This window comes from Electrona antarctica, assembly GCF_951216825.1.
Source record: "Electrona antarctica genome assembly, chromosome: 21".
Classification (NCBI taxonomy): domain Eukaryota; kingdom Metazoa; phylum Chordata; class Actinopteri; order Myctophiformes; family Myctophidae; genus Electrona; species Electrona antarctica.
In genome coordinates, this window is record NC_136802.1 from 17,699,147 (window position 1) to 17,711,058 (window position 11,912).

The following is an 11,912-nucleotide window of genomic DNA, read 5'->3' on the forward strand; positions in this document are numbered from 1 at the left end:
TGGATGCTAATGGTGATTGTTATTTGGCTATATGTGTCTAAAGTACTAAACAGGTGCTGCAGCACAAGGCTATGAGTGAAAATATGCTACAAATGTATCATAGTTCTAAAAGCCATATCAGTTATTTTTGAGTGGTGTAAACCACTCCTACAGCTGGCTTTGTTAGTTTACGTGTCTGTCTGTTTGTCTGTCTGTCTGTTCGTACCAAAAAATGAGCATGGTTGCTATGGTCACCCAGTTCACACAGGTGTGATTTCATTACGTCAGACATTATGTCAGACCACAGCTGATCAGTCTATATAAGACCTTACACCACTCAGTTCACACGGGTGTGATTTTTAACTTTGTTCATGGAAATGTGCAGTATGTGTCGTCAGCAGTGGTTTGTTGCACACTTGCACACTCACAAGGAAGTCAGCTTGTGAAGCTGTGTATTGGGTATAATATGTTTATGTTATCAAGTCCCCAGTTGTGAAAACAGTTTGGCACATACATACACTTGCATGCAATGCCGTTAACGACATGGACCCTAGCGTCCCTAATTTCTGGGCTCATAAGAGGTGAACATTCCGCAAAAATAGGTGAACATTCGCCAGAAATCGCAGATCTACAGGCTCACCATTAGTACCGCAACTCAGGGCGTTGTCAGGTTGTAGTTCGGCTCTTTTCGCCTAGGAGACAGCATAAAGGAGTGGACCAAGTACAGATCCCTGGGAGGGGGGGGGGGGACCTCAGTGAATGAACTACAATAGTACATACATACCGTACTACAAGATAGAGGATAAGTGGGTCTAAAGTCTAATGTTTGAACATTATTAGCTAAGAGGATAATTAACACACACATTATTGCAATGCTCAAACCAATTTCTTACTTAGAAAATAAATGTAGCAGTGATGCCCACGTAGCAGAGGACATTGCATTAACATAATTTCACAAAGGATAATCCTCCCTTCCCCTGTTTGGTAACAATCACCATGGCGATAGGTAGGCATAACGTCAAAGCAGTGTCTGATCTCTGTACTAAATCTCTGATCAAGATTGGGGTTTACCTCAAACAGGAACATAAAACATGTTATTGGTGCACACAATCTGTCTTTAATTTTCTTTTTGGAACATTGAATGTAAATTATAGTAAATAGTACAGTACAAAACAAAAAGTATAATGTTTTTAAAAGTGAAAAAAGTTGATTATGTCAAACATTAATGAGAGGCTGAAAGTAAAAACAATGAATGTAACAACAGTATTAATATGATTGTTAATTTGAAGTTGCAATGTTGGCTGCAGCAGACATCACCATGGTTCTCAATCTGTCAAAAAAGGGGACATTATGATAAAATATGGCAAAACCAATAATTGATCATTTAATTAACATTGTTAATAAAAAAATAAAAAAGCTAATTGTTTTAGCAAATCATTTTATAACCTTACCATTTATAGTGTAAATAGTACAGTATAGTTAATGCAAGGCTTGTGTCACTGTCAACTTAACAAATGTTCAAAAGCAAAATAATTCATTGTAGTTTGCGGTTGCCCATTGACCCTATTGGTCAATGTTTGTTGGTGTCTTTAATTCAATAGCTACATATTGTCAGGACCCGCAATGTGTTTTGGACCCAAATGCAGAACTAATTTTAAAGTTGAATCAGGAAACCCAGGAGGACTCTTTAATGAGTTGACGACTTTACTTTAAAATAAACAATAATAATCACAACAGAAGTACACCACAGGCCACAGGGCAAAACTCCGGACACTACAGGGCAGGAGAATGAGAATGCACAGGGACCCGAAAAAAGGAACATGACACTACTAATGATCCAGCACACAGTCACTGAACAGTCACAGGTCGCCATCTTAAATATTCTGAGGCTCGTTGGTCAACTAGGCACAGGTGAGTCCACTCTAGGAATCAGAGGCCCAGGAGGAGAGGAGAGGTTAGAGGGGAGGGGCTGGGGAGAAAAGGAGGAATGCACACTGGGCAAAGTCACTCACTCACCACCACCACAGGGCAAGGGCACAGTACAGGGGCAGAGGCAGGCAGTACAGGGTCATAGTGTGACTGTGACACATGATATAATGTATGATGATTCTACATCAAAAAAGAAAAGTGCCAAAAATAGCACTATATGGATCTTTACCATGTAATCATAGGGAAACCTCTTTTGTTGCTCGAGTCTATAGCACCTACCTTGAAAGTGGTACAGTGTATATAGGCTACCGTATCACCTTTCTCAAATGGTATTATATACAGTAGAACCATTAGAGGTGCCTAAATTAAGTTGAAGGACCACTAGAGTACATCTAAAGAACCACACAGGGACTTAACAGGTTATGTATTACAGCTATTAGAGCTATAGCACCTCAACCACCCCAAAGAACCACTGAAGAACCAATACAGGCTATTATTGTGTGTGTACAGTATAAAAAGCAGCACCACCTCCTGCTAGAGTGATATACTGTATGTCTGTCTGTCTGTGCTTTCATTTCACACAGGCCAGTGGTTCTCAACGTGGGGTAAGGGGACCTCCAGGGGTCCTTAAAGGACAACTTTAGTTTTTTTCAACCAAGGTTCATGTTTTAGGTTGTTATTAGAGAAAGTAAAATATGAGTGTTCATTTTTTTTCATTTGCTGCTTTCTTTGTTTTAGGGATTTTAGCTGTTTTTCACAGGGGGGCGGGGGCATTTGAGCATGGGGCTAAATATGTATTTTTTTACAAAATTGTATAGCGATTTATTTTTGTATTATTTACTATAGTCCTACTAAACCCCAATAAATTACATCTGGCCACAAAAGATCACGGGATCTACTGAATGTGACAAACTGACATATTGAGCCTATGACACACAGTGTGGCTTCCCCCCAGTAGGCCTCCTTCACATTCAGTAGATCCTGTGATCTTTTGTGGCCAGATGTAATTTCTTGGGGTCTAGTAGGACTATAGTAAATAATAAAAAAAGAAATCGCTATAAAATTGTGTAAAAAAATACATATTTAGCCCCATGCTTGAATGCCCCCGCCCCCCCTGTGAAAAACTGCTAAAATCCCTAAACCGAAAGCAAGCAGCACAAAAAATCTTTTACTTTCTCTAATTACAACCTAAAACATGAACCTTGGTTGAAAAAAACTAAAGTTGTCCTTTAAGGGGGTTCTAGGGGGTCCCCAGCAATAGTAGTTAATATAGCATCAAAATCAGTTGAACCACTTGAACCATATTTAAACTAAAACATATAGTTGATAGAAAATAATGTTTTGGGTGAACTCTTTAAATCACATCATGGAGGAGGATCCATGATAATGCATTAACTCACCGCCACGCTCGCAGATGAAGTTGAGTGTCTCACTGGTGTTCACGGGGGACCAATGATAGGGACATCGTTTGTCCATCGCTGCACTCGTCCCACACATCTCCCTCGGGGAGATGTGTGGGACGAAGGGGGCCCACACATCACTGCAGCTGTAGGAGTGGCCACTGAGCCAGTACCAGAAGTCCAGAGTGCAGGTGTAGTGCAGGCCCAGCCACACACGGGCAGTGGTTGCCCTCTGGGCTTCCTTCTGCACACACCTCAGCATGTTCTCATCGCCATCGTTGATCGAGACCAGCTCATAGTCGCGTTCCCTGCAGTAGTTGACTGCGTCTGCCCAGGTCTTGCTTTCATTGACCAGGACTAATGGTGGACAGTCAACTGTAGAAGACAGAAGGACACGCACACACGCACACACACACACACACACACACACACACACACACACACACACACACACACACACACACACACACACACACAGACACACAGACACACACACACATTGGCCCGGTTTCCCAAAGGACACCTCTAAGAGGTATGGTGTTGCACATGCTCAGTTGCCCTCTAGGCCGCACATGAAGCCTGTGTGCGGCCTAATTGGCAGTGGGAAACACTGTCAAACACAACAACATAGCAAGTGGTGACTTTCTTCATCTCATTTAAATATAAAAACTTTGAAATTAAGGCCTACTTCAGTATCAAAGAAATGTAATTGAATTACAGTGAAGAGAGCCTACTGTCAGCTGTCCAGCAGTCCAAATATTATTAAATTACATTTCAGAATGGTAGACCTGAGGCCTGAGGCCTACCATACCAGAGGCCTGAGGCCTACCATTGCGTGGCACATCTATGCACGGAATGTCTATGTTCACAGGCTTCATGTGCGGCATAGAGGGCAACTGAGCATGTGCAACACCATACCTCTTACACCATGGTGTAAGAGGTGTCCTTTGGGAAACCGGGCCATTGTGCGTTCATAAGAGCATCACAAGACATTTAAGGACTATATTTGCTTATTGTAATTTGTGAGTCATGTCAATACTTGAAAATGTTATACGTTTTTGGTCAGTGGACATATGACAGACTACCAATAAGAAAATAACTGATACGTAGCCTGCAGAGTTAGTTCAGTCAGACATACTCGAGGGAGTTCATGCCGTGCTCAAAGGCGCATACTATACTCAAGGGGTTAACATGCTGCATTTCTCTCCCACTGGGCACACCTTAGCGGACAGCCGCGGACAGAAGAAGCTGTCTTTTACGTCATTTCCGAGTTTTTAGACAGCTGGTGGATGGAAAAGAAGCTCCACCTCCTTGGCTGACTGCCGCGACAGACAGATTCCCGGAAACGCTCTCCTCCGCGGCAGTCAGCCACGGAGGTGGAGCTTCTTTTCCATCCACCAGCTGTCTAAAAACTGTCACCACCTGTCCGCGGCTGTCCGCTAAGGTGTACCCAGGGGGTATGTGGGTGTATAGGTGTGTGCAAGTGCACGTCATTCGCTGATGTGGCAGTCAGCTGACCAATTGGGTGGGCTACTTAAGCTCACTAGACTGTATGCTCTTCCTGCCTTCCTCCTAGGACAAATAAAGAGGATAGAGCACGGAGGTGCGGCCCGGTCTCCTGCGGGAGGTTTGCACGTGCAGTGTAAACAGGAACTGCGATGATGGAGTGTTCCAGCAGAGGTGCTAGAGGTGCATGAGAGTTGCTGACCCTGAACTGAAATAATAAAAAGGATATCAAAAAAAGAGTATAGTACAAAGTTGATTTTGTTTTTATTTTGCATAACTGTGGAAAAAAATGTTGTGTATAACAGACTGAAAGATAAAGGACAAGTACATTTACTAAATGTTAATGTTTTTGTATATTTTCTTTTGTGGATTTTCCATGTTCTTTAGTACATGTGTCAAACTTGTATTTTTGTGAAATGACAAAGGAATATGGATACTGTTCATTCAAGTGCTGTGGATGATATAAAACATTTGAAAATGGAAGGGTGACTGCTGTTTAATTCTCAACTGTTCTGGATCTCATTATTTACATCACAAGTTATGAGCTTTCTATCTAGCACCTCTGCTGGAACACTCCATCATCGCAGTTCCTGTTTACACTGAGCATGTGCAAACCTCCCGCAGGAGACCGGGCCACACCTCCGTGCACTATCCTCTTTATTTGTCCTAGCCTTCCTCTGCATATGGTTCCTGGTTGTTATGTGATGTTTGCTCCCAGTCCACCGGTGGGCTCTGTTATGTATGCTCCCATGGGGGTTTTATTGTATATCTATCTCCCTGCTCTTAATGTTTTATGATGGTGTTTAATCGTGCCAAGCAGGGAGAAAATGCAGCAGAGCCGAACGCCAAGTCAAATATCATATGCACACTTGTATTCTCATTCTATAATAAATATTGGTTAAATCTATTTGTGAGTTGTCTGACTGAACTAATTGTTATTGCATTAAAACATGTTTGTTTGCAGGTGCATATAGTAGACGCATATTAGAGGATAACAATAGAAATGTAATACACAATGTAATGTCGCTGGAACCTACCAGTCTTACTCTGGCACAGAAATGGAATCCGCGCAGTACATTTGTTGTCATTCCACATTCCACCAGTGTCGAAATTTGCTTCTACACATTCCTCTTTTTTACTACTCGGCTCTGTTTTAGCCCAATGGGTAAAATTGAAATCACTTCCATCAGACCAGAACCAACCTTTCGGACAGTCATCTCTATGTAAACCTATCCAGATCCATGCCAAACCCGATGTATTCTTAATATAAGAATTGTCTTCCTCATCTGCAACTGTGGCCAAGTCGTCAAAATTTTCTCTGCAGTAGCACTGGGCATCAGTCCAGTTCTTTTTCTCTTCAACAAAATGGTACTGACGAATTCTCTTTCCACTCTGTTCACCATTGCTCCCTGTTTTCAACAAGCAAGATAGACAAACAAGCAACACAATTAAATGCATTAATAGCATACAGTACAGTTGTGGACATTATTATTATTTTTGTGCAGGTGAATTATATATTGGTCATGCAAGACTGATAATATTAAATAACAGAAACAACAACAACAACGACAAAATTGTACAAAATGTCACAATGTAAACGGTTGCCCGATCATCCAAACAAAGATACTGACCTGAGACCAGCAGGAGTAGGCCAAAAAGGTATTTCATTGCTGTTGAATTCACATAGAGAAGGCATTTTTATTGACCACTGTTTTGCTGTTTTTTACTGCTGTCCAATTCTTTACTGAATGATTGAACTGCTTACTGTTTACAGTAGGCTTACTGTGTTTTACTCTACTAAAAATAAAAATAACTAAATAACAGAAATCCACATGGCTCGTATACCACATCAAATGTGAATGCATAAAGATGCATTGAAACAAGTACAATATTAATATACAAATTAATATATCTACCCATGTAATAATTTGTCAGATACTCTAGTCTAAAGTGAACTTTCGCATGAAAGTGCAACTCATCGATTGTACATAAGTGAACTCAATGGAAATCGCAACATGTTATAGATACTACCATATTTAAGTCTACAGTAGGCTATATGTTTTAATGGCATAGAATCCTTACCTTCCATCCTAAAACAACGTTGTGTTCTCATGTGGCTCTGCCTCACACAATGGTTAACCTGTAGTCTACCTGTAAACTTCATTCCGCATATCTTTTCGAGCAACATATTTGCGTATGAAAATTGAATCTCCCTGTAACTCATTTGTATGTTCTCATTGTCTCCACCAGGCCGAAGGCATGGGGAGAGAGTATGTTTTTTTGCTATGTATTTGTACAGTATTTCGTGTATGCTTGTAGGCTTGCCAAGTCAATACGAGCCCAGTTGCTTCCTTTCTAATCTCGATGACTGACTACAAACTGTAGAATTTATAGTTTTTGGTTTCATTGTATTCCTATTGCTAGGGATAAGGAGAGCGACTCCTTGAACCGAGTCACTCTGTCTGTGACCTCCTGACTCCCGTCCCAGGCCAGTGACTACATTGCGACCTATTGACCTCTGTGCTCAGTCAATGTCCTCACCTCATGATATGATATGATATATGATATGATGTACTTTATTGTCAGTTCACAGTTCACACTGAAATTTGTCTTGCAACCCATGTATGCAGAACAGATATACACACATTTGACACAGCACAAAGAACAAAAACAAGATTACATACATACAGACATGAATACAAGAGCACCGCTCAGCCTACTGGCTACAACTCCTGATTAAGCCTCAAAGTCGACTGATGGACAAAGGACCTCTTTAGTCTGACCTTATTGTAGGCTGGGACACCGTATCTCCTTCCTGAAGGTAGCAACCTATATTCTCTACAGACTATAATTGCGTGTTCCCTGTATACAGAGGATACACAGAACATACAGATTAACTGTAGAAAAATGTCATTACATCAGAGACAAGCAAAACATTGTCATCCCATTTCTTCCTGTCACTTATTGAGTAAAATGAATGACTCAAACATGACTTATTTTTTTAAAGGCGGGTTTGAGAAGAATGAAAAAGATCATTGACCACCCTGCAGGCTATACGATTAGTAATTAATTATCATAAAAATAAACATCTACCATATACTGTAGATCAGTGGTTCCCAAAGTGGGGTCCGGGGACCCCCATGGTAGCCTGGTTAATAAACCAGACCGAATCAGCCGTTGGCAAAAAAAAGTTGCCTACCAGCGGATTTCGGTCTGGCGAGGCTCAGTAGCACGCCTCTTTCCTACAATCGAGAACAGGTCGGACCAATCGGGACACGGTATGCAATATGGGCGGGCTTTGGTACAGTGACGTTCAATGCTTGAGACCTTTGACTGACAGTAGCTCTGACCAATTGCGTCAAAGAGAAAATGTTTGAACACGCCCCACGGGAAATGAAATCCAAGTGGAGCCAGCCCAGACTGATATACCGCGACAGTGTTGTGTGATATTAGTCTGGCTTATTAGCCAGGCTACCCCCATGGGTCCTTGAGGGAGTTCCAGGGGGTCCCCAGGTAAATGATAGTAACTCAGAGAGTGTACAAATGGATCCAAGCGGGTCCGTTTGGTTCCATTTGTATACTCTCAGAGTTAAATTAACAGTGACTTTACTATATAAATCGGGGTGGCAAAGATAGAAAATTAGAAATGGTGAAGAATCACTGCTAGAGTCATAAAAATCTTCTCTCATGGAGGGTCCCTGGCATATCTCTTCAAATAGGGGTCCGCAGGCTAATTAGTGTCAATTTGGGGATCCTTGACATGAAAAGGTTTGGGAACCACTGCTGTAGATAGTGTATCCTTTAATTGTTTTGCCAGACATTATCAATATTCACTATATTGGGAAATTGGGAAAAATCACACCGTGTGAAGTAAGTGGTGCAACTCTGTGTGGGGGTCCTCCAGACCCACATGAACGTGCCCAGGGTGCCGGCCCGGTTCCGGCAAGCCGCCCCGCATCCGAAACGGTCGAGAAATGACAGAGTTACCGTGTGGGGTTCCCCGGAACATCCAGACCCCCAGGAACGTGCCAGCCAGGCAGCCAGCCAGCCAGCCAGGCAGGCACACACACACAAAGCTACTTAAGGAAGTTGCTTTGCACCACTTAAAAACCATGGTGGTTCTATAACAGGCAGTTCTACAACATTTGGGGCAGATGTTTGTTGTTGGCATCCAGGGAGTGTGTGTGTTTGGCATTGACCGGGCCAACGGTGCCAGAGACGGACGCACGCACACACACACACACACGCACACGCACACACACACACACACACACACACACACACACACACACACACACACACACACACACACACACACACACACACACACGTCACACACACACACACACACACACACACACACACACACACACACACACACACACACACACACACGTCACACACACACGTCACACACACACGTCACACACACACACACACACACGGACGGACGGACGGACGGACGGACGGACGGACGGACGGACGGACGGACGGACGGAGTGCAAAACATACTCTCCCCCATGCCTTCGCCCTGGTGGAGACAATTAATCAAACGTGACTTTAAGATAAAGAAAGAATATAATATCTCACAATTATATAGAATTGAATGCAAACGGGGAGTTAGCTCTGGTCCATATAGGCCTAATGCCCTTTGCTGCCGTTGCATAAGGCTCTGCCACTCTTTGCTTCTAGCCCTCGCATGAAATGCAGACTAGCCTCCACCGAAGAAAAAAAATACTTTTAGTTACTCCACTGCGCCCTCTACCGATATTGCCAAGAGAAAAATCTCATAGACAACATTTTCCTTCCGGAGAAAAAACTCTGAACCCCCCACCACATTTTTGGCCCTTTCTGGCCAAAAATGTGGTGGGGGGTTCAGAGTGTGTCCACTAAGGAAAGTAGGCTTATTACACAAACTGCCTTTGTATTGGTGAGTAGGTAAAACGTTTTTTATATTTACGCTACGGACGAGAGGCTGGTCTGCATTTCATGCAAGTGTAGGAAGAGAACAGTTCCATAGCTCTAGTGAAGGCATTAGAGCTATATCAGGGGTGCCCACACTTTTTTGACTTGCGAGCTACTTTGAAAATGACGAGCTCAACAAGATCTACCCACCAAAAAACAGTATTATCCCATTGCTGTTTTTTTTTTTTTTAAATGTACCTAGTGACACACTTGAGGAATAGAGGGGAGGATGGGAGGAAATGTAACTGGTAGGGTTTTAAAATATATATATAACTATATAATGCTACTGACATCTGTGCGCAACACACTTGAAAACAAAGACTTGCATTGTGGGTTTGAGCTGACAGGCACTTTTTGATGTCAATCAATCAAGTCACCTTAATTCAAGTGGCAGGTGGAAATAAATATTTGTTATATTATTATTTTTATATTTAAATTATATATATTTTTAGGGGCATGTCATTTGATCTACCTGCACAGCCTTTGTGATCTACTGGTAGACCTTTTGGGCACCCCTGAGCTATATGGACCAGAGCTAAGGGGGAGTAGCGGTGGCAGCGGTGGCCGAACGGATAGCGGCGCGGTCTAGATACCGGAAGGTTCCCAGTTCGAATCAGCCGTCCGACACGTTAAAATTACCACCGCTGAAATGCCCTTGAACAAGGCATCAACCACTACGATGAAATGTGTTCTATGAGCAGGGCCTGGCTGGAAACAAGTTCTTGAGCTTAGCCCAGATACCCTGGGTAAATATAGATTTCATTTCATTTCAGTATACATGTATCTTAAGTAATATACCATAAACACACTCATCACCTTAACATACCCAATTGTCAAATATTTCAAATATAGTAACATCACGCGTACAAATAATCGTGTGATGAATATATCCTATAAGCAGTTCTGAACGCCCAGAGAAGGTGAGTCCCACCCATGGCATCATCAGTGTCTCTAGTCTAGAGAGTGTGTGGGTGCGAGCAAAGAAGGCAATGGAGGGAGGGAGTCACCTACTGCTGAAGGTATAAATTTGAACCAGAATGGTTCAGACGAAGCAGTGTAAAGCCTTCAGAAGACGAAGTATTCATCTGGAATAAGACAAAAGCGCGTAAGTTATAAGGAATAATTATTGGCCTATTTAAATAGAACTCCCTCAAACAATATGCTGCATGTGATGTTAAGGTGTCTGTTTTCATTAGACATTTATACACTAACAGATATGATATCAATGAAAATGATTGCTGTGAATTATTTATTCATGATTTTTGGCTTATTTGACAGGGACCAATACAATGTACATAGACAAACCGAGAACAGCTATCTGACAGTTCTGACTCATTTTCACCTGTCCCTAGAAGGGCTATTGTGAAAATAATAAATAACAAATTAAAGTGAGGTAAAAAAAAAAAGAAGAAGAAAAACTTGCTGCACCTACAGTATGTAGTCTCTTAATGTATTTGCATAATGGCACACAACGAAAATCAACAAAGTTAGCAAAACTTACAATCTTGTTGACTATTTTGTCAAATTCAAGGATGTATTATTTTTTATCCAATATTTCCACGGTCCAACTTGTTTCATTTTTTTCATTTCAGTTTTACAATATACAGATATGGCATAGGCAGGATTAAAAATAGGCCTTAATTTCTTAAATTCATACAGGCCTTGACCAAGGAGTTATGGGCACTGTCAAGACGGCAACCCTATAGGGCATACAGTATGCCCGTCTAAAGACCTTCTGTTTGCATTTCAGTGGTTCCATGACAAACAATAACCTCCATGTTTACAGTAGGCCAACGTACTAATGACCCGAGTGTCCATTAGTTGGACAGCCTCTGACAGACTGGGACACTTATCAGTGTTGATATAGCAATTTAAAGTCTGTAAGGTATCCAGGCAGAATTAATCTAATTTCACACACAACGTTGATCTCTTTGGAGTCATGAGCGGTTGTGAGGTAACAACACCCACACTCATGGCTGGAGCAGGATCCATTTAAACCTCTAGACATGACGGGGACCTTATACTGCCAAGATGCTAGAGACACTACTGATGATGCCATGGGGGGGACGGACGGACACGCTTATATATCGTATAAGAACGCTTATATAGGATATATTAATCAGATGATTATTC

The 11,912-nt window shown here is 42.0% G+C and overlaps 1 protein-coding gene across 2 annotated transcripts; it reads right to left on the reverse strand.

Annotated features, from left to right (window-relative positions):
• Positions 1 to 419: 419 nt before the first annotated feature.
• LOC306913940 (snaclec 5-like) lies at positions 420 to 5,940 on the reverse strand. 2 transcript variants are annotated; one of them, XM_079490777.1, is made up of 3 exons: positions 5,861 to 5,940; positions 3,309 to 3,683; positions 420 to 1,309 (listed from the first exon to the last, which is right to left on the reverse strand). In XM_079490777.1, the coding sequence occupies exons 1-3, from the start codon at positions 5,907 to 5,909 to the stop codon at positions 1,305 to 1,307; spliced, it is 429 nt and encodes a 142-aa protein (XP_079346903.1). In that variant the 5' UTR covers positions 5,910 to 5,940; the 3' UTR covers positions 420 to 1,304. The 2 variants fall into 2 exon arrangements, with proteins under 2 accessions (XP_079346903.1, XP_079346902.1); XM_079490776.1 differs by having other exon boundaries at positions 5,852 to 5,940.
• Positions 5,941 to 11,912: the final 5,972 nt, after the last annotated feature.

What these genes read in the sequence shown, in the direction of transcription:
- LOC306913940 (XM_079490776.1), bottom strand. Translation starts at nt 5,909, where the DNA reads ATGTGGAATGACAACAAATGTACTGCGCGGATTCCATTTCTGTGCCAG. An exon ending in TCTGTGCCAGAGTAAGACTG is followed by an intron (nt 3,684 to 5,851) that starts GTAGGTTCCAGC and finishes TGTCTTCTACAG; the next exon opens with TTGACTGTCCACCATTAGTC.